This window comes from Serinus canaria, chromosome 8 (genome assembly GCF_022539315.1).
Source record: "Serinus canaria isolate serCan28SL12 chromosome 8, serCan2020, whole genome shotgun sequence".
In the NCBI taxonomy this organism is placed as follows: domain Eukaryota; kingdom Metazoa; phylum Chordata; class Aves; order Passeriformes; family Fringillidae; genus Serinus; species Serinus canaria.
This window is the reverse complement of record NC_066322.1, coordinates 17,756,885-17,774,579: the sequence shown is the minus strand read 5'-3', so window position 1 is coordinate 17,774,579 and position 17,695 is coordinate 17,756,885. Positions and strand designations below refer to the sequence as shown.

The following is a 17,695-nucleotide window of genomic DNA, read 5'->3' as shown; positions in this document are numbered from 1 at the left end:
AGCTGAAAGGCTATTACTAACTAAAAAGTGTGTCTAAACTGAGAGAACTGTGTGCCCTCTACTGTCCCAATGACTGGTTGGAAAGATCACTCTGGCTGCTGACCTTTCTCTGGGGATCACTAAATTAGGATTGAGCCAAGCTTTCCTCTCTCAGTGTGCAGGTGATTCACATGTACCTTCTGTCATTCCAGAAGTGGCAGGCATGTGGTCATGGACTGGAGCACAAAGAAGATGGCTCCAGGTGGTAGTGTTTAAGTAGGTTTGTAGGTCTGCAAAGCTTTGTTGCAGTGTATGTATATGATGGATTAAAATCTGTATACTTGTTAAGAGAGTTTAGGGAACTTCAGTGTAGGAGGCAGAGGAAAGACCTGACAAAGTAAATAGGGACCCAGTTCATGTGATTTCATGTCAATGCTCTAAGCTCTGTGTTGCTGACAGTGCAGGGCCCATAATCATCTTTCCTGCTGACTTGTTATTCCATACCCGAATCAACAGCAGGGCTTGTGGTACAGGTGGTACTTAAGAGTGATCAATGAGACAAGTGCCTTCTGTGGAAATTATAAACTGTACCTGTCACGCACAGCAGAAGCTCTAATTATAATCTCTCCCCCTCAAAAAAACCCCCAAAACTGAATCAAGAATCTGGTAGAATTTGTAAGAAATTCTGAGTAACAATTGTATCAGCAGAGGTTTAAACCCCTGAGTTTGACCTGGTATGTATCAAGCCTGTTCATTTTTTTTCAGCATTACTTTGCATATTGATTTGCTGTAGTCACCAAGTGGCATATATTGCCTGTAGGCCCATCTTTATTCTGTGGAGGGCATATTCTCATGTGGAGAATAAATGCATTTTTGCATTTATGGAAAAAAAAAAAGGCATCACATTTACAGATCAAAATCAAAATAGGAGCTAAAAATAATTAGAAAAATTACTTTTTATTTAACATTTACTAGACTGGAGCTTCTTCCTGGTCTTGCTTTTCTGTGTGGGACAGCTGTGCTTGCAGAATAGGCTGACTGACTACTGTCTTCTCCCATCACTGTGGGGGTCCTACCACTGCTGCCAAAGCACCCCAACCTCTTTATTGTGTGCGAGCTCCTCCCTCTGGATCAGCAGCCTCAACAGCTTATGCATCTCTGTGAGGATTTTGAGGCTCTCACCATTCCCACCACTTACAAAGTGCCTGATTGAAGTATTTTAGAAATGGGTCACAGTGTCTTGAAGAGAGTTACATGGAGGTATGCTTGCTGGGAGTAATCCTGTTTCAGGATATTTTTGACAATCAGATACAGGGGTTTAGAAAAAAAAAAAGAAATTATTCTTGGAACAAGTTTAAATGCAAGGCATTTGTTTACATCAATCAGCTTCAGAAGGATGTACTTACCTCGTTAGTGCTGATGTCCTGCTTCTATATAGCCTTGAAAAGTTCTACCACTGGTTAGCTATGCTTTATTATGAATTCACCAGGGAATACATCTTTATTCACCTAAATTCTGGTAACATTCTGTATTTTCTAGTATCCTGCTTGAATAAGGAATAAATCCTAATGCTAACTTCACACGTAATATACAGAAGACAAAATAGAGTAGATTTGTTTAACTGGGTAGATTCTGGATTTTGTATTTCACTGGGCATCACTCCATCCCTAGCGAATGATTACCAGAAGCATTTAAAAGTGACTTCACAACCATCAGAACATTGTTTTTAACCTTTGAAGATAATGCATCTAATATACAATAGTCATCCTGGGAACCTGCATTTTAATGTGCTTTTTCATGCAAGCACCTCATTGTATACAATGAGCTGAATAAATGTCCAGCTCACACACAGGATATACAAACATATCCTACAAAATCTTTTAGGGAACCTGCTGTCGGAATTCAGTTTTCCAATTTATGATCAATTGCTGGGTAATTGAAATTGTCTTTCCTATTAATATGCACCATGTAACCATCATCCCTTAGTTCCATTTAAATCCCAGAGGACACTCACAGGATTGAGCCACTGTTATTTGGGTGAGGTGAGAGCTGAGGAAGAACTGTTGAGCACAGTGTCCCACTGTTACAGAATGAGAAATCCATTGCAGATACACAGAGAGGGTGTTTTTAGTGGCATGAGGTCTGTCCATAGAATGTGTGGTACCACAGCTGACTCAGCACCGAGGTAAGGCTGGTGCTGTGAAGAACTTTGTTACAGGCGGCTCAAAATGAGGAGAAAGCTGTGTGGTTTTTGCAAGCAGGCATGTCAGTGAAGACATAGCTGTGTTACAGTAGTGTCTGTCAGTTCACAAATGTTTCATGACCCCATTGAGCAACCTCTTGGTTTCCAAAAGAATGTGTGGTTACTCCAGTCCAGATTTTGATTGGGCCCAGCTTATCTTACTCCTGTCAGCCATAGCTCTACTTATGCTGTTAAGGCCATTACAGTTGCTCACCTATTTGAGTACCCCAGAATTGGCAGTGTTTTCACCAATTTTTGGATACATGCCCACTCGAGAGCTGCTTAGCTTTCAATAGTGAGTACTCAGAGAAATCTTCTCATTCTAGGCACTGATAAATTTTGTGTGCTGGCAGAGAAGGTACTGCCAAACAATTCTCATAAGAATCTATTCCTTTTCTTTTGTATAAAAGGAGAAATTTCTTCAGAACTTACTCAAGGTGGGATTTGACAAATTCAGACCTCCAAGGAAGATCTCCTGGCACCTTACTTTGTCAAGAAATATTAGGAAAAGTCTGCTGTGTGGTACAATCTGATTTATTGGTATAATGGAGAGGTTGTTTGCATCTTTGTGTATAAAAACACTTTGAGTGATCAGTTCTTGGCAGGTATCCAGAAAGGAGGTAAACCCTGCTAGATGTAGGGAGGTCTTGCTCCATCTAGTTGTGGGGAGTTTTAGTGCAGAATTCCCTTCTGTGTGGGGCTGGCACAAAGATTTCTTTCCGCTGTGTTTATTTTTCTTTTCTTTCAGGCTTAATATTTTACAGCTCTGAGGACAATCCCCAGTTTACTGATAGAGTCAGATAGTGTGAAAGGGGTCCAAAAAAAAAAAAAAAATGTCACTCTTAGTCTCTTTTGCAAACTTGGGCTTTTCCAGGGCTGTCTCCTCTGTCCTTGGCTATTTCCTTCAGTTTCTCACAAATGAGGCTGGCACAGAAGGCAGGCAGCAGTGGTGCCCCTCTGCCTGTGCTACCTGCATTGCCCTCCTGAGCTGTGCCACTGCCGGGTGTGTCTGTGTCCCAGAGAGGCCAAGAGAACACAGCAGATGGAAGCAGAGGTGCTAACCAGGTACAGCTGAGGGCTATCCCCTAAGCATCAGGCACTTCACTAGGAGACTCCTGGCCTTCTCCCTCATCCTGTAAGGAGCCAGGCATTCTCAGAGGTGCCTTCCTTTCTCGCTCCATTGATGCATCCGAAATTCAAGGTTAGTATATTCCTTACATATTAGTATATGAACTGCTGTCAAATGCCTAAGGCAGTGTGCACCTACATTTTGTGGTGGAATTCCAGTGGTTAGGCAAGTAAATGATGTGGGGTTTACTGGTGCAGCTTAGATTTCTGTTTTTGAAAATACAGGTGTATGCTATTTAATCCTAGTCCATTTTCTAATCTGATGTTACAGGAGAAAAAGATATTTTAAAGCTTGGCATTAAAATGTCTTCTAATCACTTAATGTAAGCATCTGGTGGTTTTATGTATTTTTAAAGCCCTAATAACAGCATTGCAATCCCTTAATGCTGTTTCTCACTTTCTTGTTACAGTAGGTATATGGCATGCATCTTCTGGTTTAAAAAGCTCAAAACAAATTTCAGCAATTTAATCTCAGTGTTAGAAAAAGGATCACAGCAGCTGCTATAGTATTTTGTATTTATGCTATTTTTTGTAAAGATTCATGACATATTCTCTGGGAGCTCAATATTGACAAGCATGCTCTGGCAAGCAAGTTCAAGCTTGGTCAGTGAGCACAGCTCAAGTCTCTGCATTGACACTGTGACCCAAGTCTGGAAACTATTATCCTACACCATTTATTTTAGCTTTATAGGTGATCCTCTCCACTTGAATTAGGGATTTCTGCTGTATTTTTAATACTGTGATGGCGGATTCATATTTGATTAGGACCACAGTACTTGCAAGGTTGGTTATACATCTGTGTTTGATGACATCTTCAGTAGTGTATTGTGTATAGAATCACAAATGACAGTAGAAAACCTACATGATTTCAAACCTACAAGCCAGAAGTAAACATTGAGCATAAAATAATTTTAAAATCACATTTATCTTTTAAACTGTAGAACAAACCATGTCCTAAAACTGTGGGTCTAGGAAAGCTATTGATCAAAAGTGAAGTTTGGATGTATATTCATTATGGTAGGTAATTTAGGAGATTAATTTTTTTGTGTGTTCTGTAGGTAAGAGGAAAAATCCACTTTTTTACTAATTGTAAGAGCACCACGTTTGGAATGCTTTTAGTTTACTTTTTGAATTTCTGAGTAAAGAAGTTAAGCCAATCTGGGCTTCTAGTAAACTTGGCATATACATTAAATTGATTACCAGATGCATTGTGCAACATATGGCATTGTACAGCCTTTGTGTGCTTCATGGTATTTTCTTAAATTACCGTCATTTGTTTTGATTCCAAAAATGCACTTGTCTCAGCTTTCTAGTGCTTTGGACTTAAATGCAGGCTTTCCAGTGCTGAACAGATGTGTTAGAGTTGCACATGGAACATTTATGCTTTTGTGATTCTTCCTCTTCGACTTTTCCATACACAGTATTGTGTCAGTGATAGCTCAAATATCTTCATTTTGGTATGGACGTTGATTGCCTAAAATAACCTTCAGAATTCTAAGAATTGTGCATTATCAAGAAAAACATGGAAGCAACACAGTTTTGCCCAAAGATACTGGCCCCAAAGTGAATTGTATATGTTTTCTTTTAGGTTAGAGAAAGACAGGAAGGATGGAGAAAATAATTGCTGCATGGGTGACAGGCATACAGGACTGTGGTTAACTGTTGCTATGTGAACCCTTGTATTTCCATGCTTGAGGCAGTGGTGTGAATGGGCACAGCACCTCATCCATGAAAACCTACAGAAAAAGGTGCTTGGCACATTATGTAGTTTACTTCTGAGAGGAGACTGCTTGAGTTGATTTACAAAGCATACTTCTCAAAAGTTATCCTTTAAAAATTACAAACAGTTTTAGAGAAAAGGGTAAGAGGACATTCTGGGACAAGGGATTTGCGACCAGGAAGTCCAACTGCTGCCTCTTCTGCTCAGGTGGAATTGCTCTCTTCACACCTATTTCCAGGCCTCCCTGTGCAGTCTTTTAATCTGGGAGATAAAAATATTATACTTTTGTGTAGCATTTGGACATCCTCTCCTAGAAGGCTCTGTGTAAGTGCCAGATACTGCTGGTGTGTGTTTAACAGTAGCAGTGTGTGTTCTGATCAGTATTTTAAAATCAACAAACGCTTTGTGGGCCCCTGGCTTTCTGTTAATTGGCCTTTACTTTGATCGCTGAAGACCAACAAATGCAGTTTAGGAGTTGTGTTGCTACCATTTTTCTTCAGTGGAAGCTGGGGGGATGAGTAAGTACATCAATTAAGTCCCTTACTCACCCTCTGAGCTACCCTCATTGGATAATTAAAGTGATCTGACAGAGCAATACACTAAATTCCCTTGCACCCTTCTGTTGCTCTGAATACATCAAACAAATGAATATTTAGGCCTATTAATGCTGTTATTTTTTATTAATGCAGAAAGCAGAGTTATGATATGGGTGTATAATTTCTTCTTGAAATCAGCACTGAGTTGTGTGGCTGGTCACAAGCAGGACTGATATAACCATGTTTTAATTAGCAACCCTCAGTAATATATCCAGAGCTAGAAAAGGCCTCTCCAAATAGGGTTTGGCCTTCCTTTATTCCACAAATAGTTTACACAGCATGGACAAGCAATTATTCTGCTTTGCATTATGCCACTGACTCTTCAGCTTTCAGTACATTCTCAGCTAAAGAAATGGCATGAAATTTCTTATAATTGCGAAGGTTATAAAAAAGAAAAAGAAAACAAAATTTTAAATTGTCATCCATGCACATCTAAGGCCTCAACTAAATCAAAGGTGTCACCTCTCTGTTGGAGGGGGAGTCTTTTTCATTTATGGAAAGCTAAGTGTTATCCTGTAAATTTAATTTTTAAAAAAATCACAGAATATTCTGAGATGGAAGGGACCCTCAAGGGTCATGGAGTCCAGCTCATAACCCTGCACAGCACCATCCCCAGGAGTCACACCATGTACCCCAGGGTATTTGTCAAATGCTTCTTAAGTTCTGCCAGGCTGGTGCTATGACCACTACCCTGAGGAGCCTGTTCCAGTGCCCAAACACCCTCTGGGGGAAGAGTATTTTTTTAATATCTGCCCTAAAAAAAAAAAAAAAATTAAAAAAAATCAAAGTGTAAGGAACTAAATAGTTAGAAACTTATGTACCTGGTTATGAAATCATAATTGTAAGAAAGCATTCTTGTGTAATGAGCACTACATATCTGTCATACAGTGTTTTAATATCTACAGTAGTTATTAGCTGAAAATTTCCATTCTGTGAGCAGCTGCCATTCTTGAAACTGATTGATGTTTATGAATAAAGCCCTTTTATTATGTGTTGCCAACCTCTGAGGACTAATCTTATAACCCACAGTGCCTACAAAGGAGTGATGATACCTGCTCTTTCTGGAACTAATCACATCTGAAGAAGTGAAAGGCTGAAAACATTGTGGGTTTTTTCTGGAAAGCTTTAATTGCATTGTAGACTATTCTACTACAAAATGGTTATAGTGTTTTATCTGACAAAAGTGACATGGAGGGAGGAAAATAATTTTACAGGAAGAGGCATGTTTGGATATAGGCAACTAACACTGTGAAGTGGCTTGGCTCAAGGCAGTGAATTTATTTGTGAGCTGATGAAACCGTGGTCTCAGTTTTTCATTGTCTGCCTGCAAAACAGTCTTCTGATAGGGCATGCTGGTTGCAAAGTCTTCACTGACCTTTCATTGGTTTGTTTTGTGGATTTCTGCTCTGTCCATTCTGACCAACAGATCTGCGATTTCAGAGAAGAAAAAGTACAAGAAAAAGAAAAGAGAATGCCCCTCTGAGTGTTTATCTTCTTAAAACCACACTGTCTTGCTAGGGCCTAGAAAATCTTTAATCATGCTTTTAATGTTTTTCAAAGGAGAAAAGCTGTAAGAAAACATTACAGGCAAGTTAGTGGTAAATATTGCTCAGAGAGAACTCTGAGTTTGTGGAGGTTTTGTGCATTATTTAAATTTTTTTATTCTTATCCTGCCTCTGTCCCTTAGATCTATAAAGGCATAGTGCCCTCTGGCTCCAGTGGGAGCTACCAGAAAATGGGAGCTTCTTTTGCCTTCCTCCTAAAATAAAGCAGAGAAAGAAACTGATGCTAGCCAACACTGGCCTATAATGTAAAGTCTGAGCTCAGCTTGTAGGAGTGAGTTCAGCTGCTGACACTAACCTAAATGCTCAAAGCCTCCAATGACTATATTTGTGCTTTGGAAACCACCTAAAGATGGAAGATTGCTGCTCCAAAGACCCACCAGGTTCTGTATTAAAATTAAAAAGGCAAGTTTTGAGCTGAAGAATCCTCCCAATAAACTATATTCTGCAGGTAAAGTGAGAACCCAGATGTTCTCTAACTCATAATTTGATCACCAGATTATAGCTGGTCCTGCAACAATCACGTCCCATCCAGCCCTCAGGATGAACAGCTGTAGGTTTTGCTTTTGATCACATGAATCTTTGTCTGCCCAGATGGTTTTGTGTCAGAGTTAGAAACAGCAAGGTGACATTCTCAAAGGCCCCCATGCTTTGCTTCTTTGCCCACCCCTATCCTGGTAGCAGTAGCTGCTTCCCAAATATCTCAGAAGACTCTGGTATGGCACTTCTTTCCAAATGATGACACAGCCCACCAGCTTACAGGCACATGCAGATCCCCAGGAACAGTCAGGGTAGGTAGTTTCCATTTATTGCTGGGAGGAAAAAAAGTGTCAAGTAACTTCCTACTCATCCTATGGCAAGCAGAGTAGGGCTGTGTGCTTCAGCTACCTTAGGTATAGCTATCAGTTCTCCTACTCTTGGTGTGTGAGTCTTGAGAAATGGGAAGTGTTGAAATAAATGGCTATGATACACATAGTGTTGAAATAAACATTTATTTTAACACATTGTATGTGATGAGCCATTTATTTTAACACTTTTCACTTGAAGTGTTGAAATAACAGGTTTTATCAGGGGACGTGTCATCCACTGTTTTATGTATATGTGAATATGGAAATACATCTACTGAGTGTGCATGTATATATATACTCACACAGATTATATGGATATGTAATAATTATATGGTAGATATGTATGTAGGCACTAATGCACAGGCAAATACAGTGTTTTCTACTCAAATTGAGTCTTGTTTCACAAAAATTTGTGTTTGTGACGTATTTTTTAATATATCTATGTATATATAAATAGATCTAAATATATTGGTACATAAAATAAAATTGTTTATTACTACATAACAGCAACTGGATGAGAGAGGTAAAAGAGAGGGATAGACAATAAAATAGATAAACCTCAAAATAGGACAATGATTAGCTCGAGCTATGTAAAGCAAGCACGAAATACTTTATCTGAGCTTTCTAGTTGTCTAGGCCTGGTTTCTTTAGTTTGCCATAGTTTCTGAATTTCTGCCTCCCTTTCTGTGATGGACTTCTTAGGCAAGTGGTTATTAAACAGGACAAGGTATGAGTCAGGTTTTGTAAATGGCCTGGAAAGTTGTTGTACTGCATTTTTCAGTAATTTTGGCTTTTTAAATGCAGTGTAGGAACCTCAATTCCCTGCTCAGCAGGCAGCCATGTCTCTTCCAGTGTGTCCTTACTTGTACTAAATTGCCTTGTTGCAGTTAGAATTATGTATGTGCCAAAGCACTGGCACAGCCATGTGGGCATTCACACACAGCTCCTGGTTCCAGGGTCGTGTTGACCCTGGTGGTTGTTATGGAGGTTAAAATCAGCTCAAACAAAGGTGGCACTGCTGAGGCTGACAGAGGCAAGGCTGCCTTTGAACAAATCTGTAAACAGCCAGAACCATTTCTACCACATGTCAGGTTAAATGTCAGTCTCAGCATTGGAGTAAAAGGGCAGCAAGCCCTACCCCATGGTAAAGTGAACTACTCACATCTTTTGAGGGGTAGGATTCAGCAGGAACTCATTTGTCCCTTTGAGACGGCTGCAGTGATCTTGTCTGGTAACTGGGCAATATTTTATAAATGGGCTGTTCCTTGGCTCTTATGCTGGTCCTATTCACATGTCCTTTTCCTGTATTGTGTCAGGACTTTACCCTGGCTACTAGCACTATTTTATTACCTTTTCATTGCTGTTGTATCCTTTTTTGTTTTATTGATTAGCACTTGTAGTCTCAGAGTAGCAGGCAGGGTTTGTCCCTGGCTAGGGGAGGGTTGCAGTGCAGGAGGTGCCAGACCTCCAGCAGCAACACCAGCCCCACCACACTTGAGCAGCTGACTTGGGCTGGGCAGCAAGAGCAAGGCACACAAGGCAGACAGGGCTTCCTGAGCCACCCAAAGAACATGGAAAGCATTCTGTCAGACAATTTCCAGCTCCAAGTCAAACCAAAGTAAAAACCATGGGTGAAATCAAATAATGAACATGTGATGAATTGCAACAGAAAATGCTTTACTAGGTTTCATGCTGACGACCAGAAGTATTGACTTTTTGTGAATCTGTAGTTTTCAGTGAGAGAATGGCTTTGTTAGGAAATGTTTAACCACTTCTTGCAGCATTCACAAAACAATTTGTATCTGTCCTCTTGATTTTTTCCTACTGAAGTGTGATATGAGTGAAAATTCCCTCAGGTCTCCATGGATAAATAATATTTACAGATAAGAAAAATTTAATTTTTTCCCTCTCTCTTTCTCTGATTCTAGCCTTTTTTTAATTGAGAGAATTCTCTGATGAGTACTAAACATTTATTGAATGAGAACTCTGGTGATTTTATGAATTTTTAGCTGAAAGAGCATAAATAATAATTTGTGTTAATTAAAAAATGGTAAAATTAAATCCTAAAAAGGACACTGATTTTTCTCTATGATTATTGAAGTTCAAGGTGGTTTTTTTTTCTATTTGAGTACAATTTTTTTTTTAAAGAAAATATGAAGCAGAACTACTGCATCTTTTTTTCCATTCAGAGGTTGGGTTCAGTTCTGTATGTATCAGAAGCAGAACCACATCTGATGTAAGCTTTGAAATTAGGAGGAAAGGTCAGTAGTTATCAGAAGAACTACTGACACACTATCAGTGTATCAAGGTAGTCACGATATGCTGACAAAAATCCTGTCAGTTGATATGGTATCAAGAGCCTGCTACAGCAGAGTTAGATAAAAGTTCTTTCCAATCTGCAAAATCATTAACTTTATTCTTAAGTCTTGTGACGAAGTCCTCTGTGGTCAGCAGAACCTTTGTCATTGATTTGGCAGAGTTGGTGCATTACCCATCACAGCTTTTGAACAACACGAAACATTAAGTAGCCATTATGGTGTAGGCTGACTGATGTAGAGATATTCCATAAAAGGACTATTCTCTTGAATTCTCCATTGGTACCTGGATAACTAAAATTTTCAGTTGGAAATAGCCAGAGCCTGAGTAAATAGAACATAATTGTTAGTGATTTTGGCAAATGGCTGTTAATGAGTAATAATGGACTGAAGGGCTGACCAGGCAGGGAGACAGATAGGGAGCAGTGAGAAAGTCATCTCTGGATCTTCAGAAGTGCTGGGCTGTGCAACATTTAAGCTGTGGCAAGGTCCATCCTGCTCTTGCTTCCTGGGAACTTCCTGTATTTTTTAGCGTGCTGAATATTGTGTGTCCCATTTGCAGATCTCATAACAACTGTGGATAGTCTTTCTCTCTAAACACGTCTGTTCACTGGGTTTTCTTCTGCATATAAATGCATTCTCTGGTCATTTTGAAGGATGTGTCTGCTACAGTGTTTCATTAAACTGCCGCGTTATCAGGTAATTGTTTAAACATAATGCCATAGCACTATCAAAAGGAAAGGTGAACTAATGGCATTTGCAAATGTCAGGGATTATCTTAACACTTTTATTATAGTTTATAAAAAGTAGGTTCAGGGCATTCCATGGCAATTATTTCCACAGAAATTGGTTATTTAAATAAATTGCTAATTATCTGGATATGACAGTATTGAAAACCCTGCTAATGAGTTATTTGATAAGTGTAGCTTATGGTGGCCACCTACAGGTGGCAGAAAGAAAGAGCGAGCAGAGTAATTGCAGTCGGAAGGAACGTGAGGCAAATGGTTTGTGTGCAACCTGCAAGTTTCCCTGGACTGTTTGCAAATGCAGATTATACAAAGTACTTTGACTGCCAGTATTAGGCACCATATACACTATGCAGAAAATGTCTTAACAAAGAATTATGTTTTCTGGGATTTTTTCCCCGATCTCCAAACTTTCTTACCTATTAACTTTCCGAGGCATTGGATTGATATCTACGATGCCTGAACTTTTCCAGACCATTTTCCTTTTATAATGCTTTTCATCCAAGTTTATTATTTGCTGTCATTGGGTTCTTTTTTCATTAGCATGATTAATTTTAACAGTCTGAGACATAATGTCAGTTTTCTTCCAAGAAAGTGTCTGCAGAGGGAGGAAGGGTGATGTTGCTTAGATTTGGGTGCTTACATTTTTTAGAAGCACAGACTTAAGTGGTGACTTACTAGTAAAAATTTGTGGATCAGCTGCTCATTCTTTGTAATATTCAGGCTTAGTGGTTTACATCACAAATTTTTAATATAATAGAATGGAAATTAAAAAATAATTTTACTTGAAAATGCACAGAGTGGGGAGAATTGATCCAAATTCATTTTTATTCCATCTAGTAACCATAGAAACAAATATTTGGTTTGGGTTGATATACTGTCCAAAGATATGAGAGTTTGCTTTCCTTTAAAATTTGTTTCTCATGTTCATAGAGAGTTTGATAAAGACCACTGAGACTGTTTCAAGATTCAGTCTCAGTAGTACCAGTCTGAATTGACTCTGTTGGCTGTGTTTTAATGGACCGGGATCATCTTTACTTAAAGGCCTCATTAGAGCTATCTCATCAATGCATTGAAAACTTTGAACTGCTAAATTGGTCCAATATATTGCAAGTGAGATAGTAGCCCAGTATTCAAGACTGAGATTATTTTTCTCCTGTTGGTGGATCACTGGGATCAGAAGATCTGAATTGTTTCTACTAGGAATTCCCAAAGCTACTGGGCTGCTTGAAACTTAACACCAGGCTTCTTGAAGAAAGTTTGGCTCTCAAGTCTCAATCTAGTGAACATTTTTGGTGTTTGGCAGGATCAAGTCCTCTCAGGACTCCTAGTACTTAAGAAGTCATAATAAAACATATGTCTTCTGGCATTAGTAAAGGGTGTTTTACTTCCTAAGGTAAAACAAACAAAAGAGCAGGTCAGTCATCAGTTTGTCATCAGCCTGCTATCCTCAGTGGACAGGAGCAGCTCTGCCTACCTGTGCTGATGAGGGAGAGACATTTGTTTGATGTATCTTCAGTTTCTCCTTCATGTTATGTTTTCACTATTGGATTTCCTTCACTGATAGTCTAAAAAGTCTTCTTTATTATAAAATAAAATAAAATTATAGAGAATGCCAGAGCTCTTTGTTTTAAGGCAAGAAAAAGGTCAGGGACTTTCACATCTTAAAATTATTTCATTGTTTATGTCTTTCCATAATAGCAAATATTTGTTCCATAATTAATGAAACCTGAAAGATTAGCTTTCAACACAGAGTAGCATGTCATCTCCATGAGGTATTTTTTCTGTCTTTCATTTTTATATCTCACTCGCCTGCCTGAGGTCTTGATAAATGGACTTTGTTTATTAAATCTCATTATTGTACAGCAAGGTAAATGATAGCCACATCTAGCATCTGGTAGCAGCTGTAGCACTTCTGTCAGGAGAGTACCATATCAGCAGTTTCCTCAGCTACGGGTGCTTAACTAGTGGAATTACAGATCCCAACGTGTCAAAGTATGTGGTAGATGCTTATCTTTTAGTATGTGAGCTGTCTTTCAAATGCATGCTGGATTTGGATCTCAGCTTCTTAAATACCATTGGATTTATCAGAAAACGTTCTGCAAATTCCCACTACTACTTACAGATATTTTAAAAGTTGGCATTAAATCTCCTTTATTTCAACCTTTTAAAAACTCCTTCTCTACAAATCTCTATAATGGAATTTATTACCTTCCTATGTACTTGTATGAAAATGCAGGAAAATAGAGATTGTTAGTCAAATCGAGTGTTCATTTCCTTTTTTTTTTTTAGATTTGCCTTCTTTTTTAATAGCTTGGCATTACTGTTGTTTCTATTGTTTGCATTGTTTTTTTTTTCTTTAATCTGGTGGGTTGTTTCACCATTTCATTAGGCAGTTGGATCTCTATCACAAGCAAATCACATTGTATTCCAGCCCAGCAGCTTTTGTTACAGAGGGGGAAGCTTCTGAAGTGTTGATGAAAAAATGTAAGGGAGGATGGCTTCAGCTTATGTTGTGCTTGTTCCATATGAGTAGACTAATAAAAAAAAAGCTGGGATAAATGGTGAGACCTTAGTGAACCCTCTGATTGTCATTACATCCATTTATTTACTCTCATCAGAAGCACTTCTGAAATGTTTTTAAATTCATTTGGGTGAATTATAAATGAATGGAATACTTTTGCAATCATACCAATTTATCACTAATTTACTAATCACCAAATGTAAGTAATAACTCATATTATGAATATCAAATTCAACTAGTACTAAGACGTACCTATGTTCCATAATAAATTCTAAGTCTCATTGCTAATTCTGCTAGACTTCATTGAATCATATGCTTGATTTCTTTGGGCTGAATGAAAGCCTTTCTGATTACCTATTGTGCTGAAACATTAAATAAGCTGTCATTTGGTTCTTTTCCTGAACTGACCACTGTACAGAGACAGTCATTTAAGTGAGAAGGCGGCTAATTATATTCTGAAAACATTTTCTTGTGGAACTCTTTGCTACCAGTTATCTTTAAGGCCAAGGGTCTACAAGACCCTTCAATGGGTTTTAAAACCCATTGAAAGCAAACTCTAAGAGTTATATTGGGGTTAGAAGTATATAAACCTTCATGCCTCAAAGCATATTGGGAAGAAATTTCCCTGTAGCCACAGGATTTCAGAGTTACAAGTGTCTGTACTCATTCACCTTTCTAAAAAACAGTTACCTCATTACACTGAGATTCTGGAGCTGTGTTAGCCTGAAAGCAATGTAGCAAGTCTGATACTTACTTCTAGCTTCAATTTGAAAAACTGAATATTTGAAGAATTTCCTGAACTACTGTTTTTGATGAGATTACTTTCAGTGGTTTTGGCTGTGTAGTGTATGTTTTGGCCTGTACACCTTCCAAAGGACTTTATTTGTAAATCTGTCAGAGCAAACAGCATGGTCTCCATTTTTTTTCCCTCAAGCCTATCTCTAGGCTGGATAGAGTGGACCATGAATTATGTCATAATATTAGCTCTTTGGACACTTAGCAGTCATCCTGTTTTAACGAATTGCTCTGTTCCTTTCAAACACATTACAATAATCCAGACCAAACAATGGGAAATAATCCCTAGTGTCCTAGGGAAAGTTCCTGCTCAACTCCAGATCCTTTCTGTGATCTGTTCTGTTGGGAGCTTAAATTCTTTAAAGCAGTTTTGGTGAGATTTCACATTTTGTCTATCAGGCTCTAGTTTTTCTGAAAACATATCAATAGTGCATCTTGGGTTTGGCTGTCCTTTTCATGTGCATAAAGTTTAGTTGTTGTTACCTCATGCAGTACTGAGGGGGGAAAAAACTGCCTGACAGCCACAGCTACAGGTCCTCTGGGAGTGATGTGTCCTCTCTTACACTATTGCTGCCCAATGATGCCATCAAATTATCCTAAAGCTTCTCTAAATTAAGAAGAAATTTTAATAATGTGGGGGTTATCTAGAAAAATCCCAGCTAGCCTAAAAAATTACTGGAAGTGTCATCTATCTATGCTGTCCATCATTTAATGAGCGGCATCTGAAGGCATATTTTTAATACTTGCATACCATCAGTAGAATGTAGTCAAAACACATGCATTGCAGACACAGTGTATTAAGAGTTTAATCATAATCCTCTAAATATAGCAGGGGGTTGTCTGACTCAACCTCTATGTACCATTTGAAATATGAACTCCAGTTTTGGAGATATTGCCATGAATGAATATACTTTATTCTTTTGAGAATTTGACCATCATATTAATTGTTAGATGTGGTTTACTTAAAGAATGTTCTTAATTTACAGACATGCAGAAGGGGAAAGAAACAAAATAATAAATGTCAAGTGCAGTGAAATGGCACTTTTAAACAATTTTTAGTTGAACATAAATAAATGAGGTGTTTGCTCTTAGTTGGACGGCATTTAGGTTCAAAAAAATCAACCTGATTCTTTATGTAGAAACATAAATCTCTTTATCTACAGTGTACTGTATGGTAGAGTATTGCTTTCTGTCGCAGACATTGTTAGTCTTTGTTTTGAGTATCAGCTAAAATGGTCAAGCTAGCTTTGCACTGTTTATCCAAATATTTCTGCCATTTTCTGTATTCCAGTCACATGCATAAATTGCTGTACAAGTGCTGATACCACTTGAAACCCACTTGGTGTCAGTTTACAAATGAATATAACCTCTGCACCTCAGAATTAGATGTTAGTTCCTGATGTGGCTGTAGCATGAGGGATGTGCAAGTTCCACCAAGGCCAGTTGGATGTTGCTGACCCAGTGTCCTGGTTTTCTGCAGGAAATGCTATCCGGCCCATCGCCCTCCGTGCAGTGTCTGCCATCGCCCGTGCTCTCCCAGGATTTCCCATCTTGGCAACTGGAGGCATCGATTCTGCTGAGGCTGGGCTTCAGTTTCTGCACAGTGGGGCTTCTGTCCTACAGGTACTGCTTCTTTCTTTAAAATGTTAACATTCAGGGAACTGTGATTGAGATCGTAATGTGTCTTCCTTTCAAACATTCAGATAGTGCAGAGTTTCTACCATTGAAAAGAATTTTCATGTTTTTCACTTCTTGCTACTTGCTAAGAAACATTCCTTTCCCATGGAGGTGGAAGAGGAGAAGAGAACTTTGGGTGTTCCAATACCAATCTGGGAAAAGGCTAACCATGAGTTTGTTGGTACTTATTATCTCTGGCTTAAATGATTTAAAATTTAAACATCTCTCTTCCAACCCTGTGTCCAGGGTTGACAGAGTTTAGCTTGACCTATCTGTTCTTCCTGTATTCTCAGTTTTTCTTTTCTGCAAAGAGCCTTCTCAAGGTGAGAGGGCTTCCAAAGAAGTACTACCTTCCAAAGAAGTACTCCCTCATGCAGGGAGCCACTTCAAAGTAACTTTTGTTTATGAGGCACCTGAGTCCCTTAGGGATGCTCACTGGAACAGGAGGTGTAGCGCTGCACCCTCTGCTGAGGTGCTGCTGCTGCACTGGACTGAGGTGTCAGCTGCATTCAGCAGCCAGGCTGTTTGCATTGCCTGAGGGTTGGTTTGGGCTGCTGGCCACACTGGCATGGTTGGTTACTCCCTGTCATGGAAGGAAGCCTTGGTGGCCTCGTATTACAGGCACCAGGAAATTGGCCAAAAATCAGCCCCTTACCTCTCTGCCAGGCATGTCAGGGCACTATGGCAGCATAAATGTTAGACTGGCTGAGGAGCAGGTGGTCTTGATGTTCCATTGTATATTGTTACATTCTGGTAGATGTTCATCCCCTTTGTCTGTGGGTCCCACCATAGACAACTGCAGCTGGGGATCCTGTGAATATCAGCTTTGTGTCACTCCATGGGATGACTAGAGTGGTTTCATTCCCACAATTGACTTTGACATTGAAATTAGATTCAGTGTGACCATCCTTTTTACACAGCTACAGTGACTGCTGCGATTAGTCATTTGTTTGCTGTTTCACAAAAAAAAAAAAAAAAAAGCCAGCTCAATATTTTGGTTTGGTGGGTTTTTTTAAAGCACATCAAAGTTAGCATCTCTCTGGGAGCTGAAGAAGAAGGCTATTCCTTTTTTATAGACTTGCTATGTTCCTTGGATTCATTAATATAATTTCCTTTTTTTTCCTTTTTCAGTTGTATTAAAGTGATTCAAACTTTTCTTTTTCATGGGCAGATAAGAGATTGGCCTTTTGTACACAATTGTCTGAGAGCTTCTTCCATACAAATATTAAGTAATGGTGCAAAATGCAGGGCAGCATTTGTCTACAAAAAAAAAATTAGGATTGGCAAGAATTGTTTTTAGTGCTCTAGATGCATTTAATTTGCTATTGCTAATAGAGCTGCACTTTTGATGTCTTTGTCTGCAGCAATGTTACATGATCTGAATTACACACAATGAAATGATTTTCTGTTCTACGGCTGCTGTATCTGTTTCTGGATGACTAAAAATCAAGGGGTTTAATGTCCCTTTTGCACTTCAATTTTATATAAATTGTGTTGCTGGTTTTTATTTTTTCTTTTCTTTTCCTGTTGGTTTGTCCCAATGGTAATGGAAATTCTGAAATA

At 38.8% G+C, this 17,695-nt stretch overlaps 1 protein-coding gene across 1 annotated transcript in view; it reads left to right on the top strand.

The window, feature by feature from the left end:
• The window catches only part of DPYD (dihydropyrimidine dehydrogenase), a 334,630-nt gene that overhangs the window by 255,660 nt on the left and 61,275 nt on the right, over positions 1-17,695 (top strand). The window contains exon 19 of the mRNA XM_050977198.1: positions 15,936-16,078. Within this exon, the coding sequence (XP_050833155.1) occupies positions 15,936-16,078 (143 nt within the window). The remainder of the gene's footprint in view (positions 1-15,935; positions 16,079-17,695) is intronic.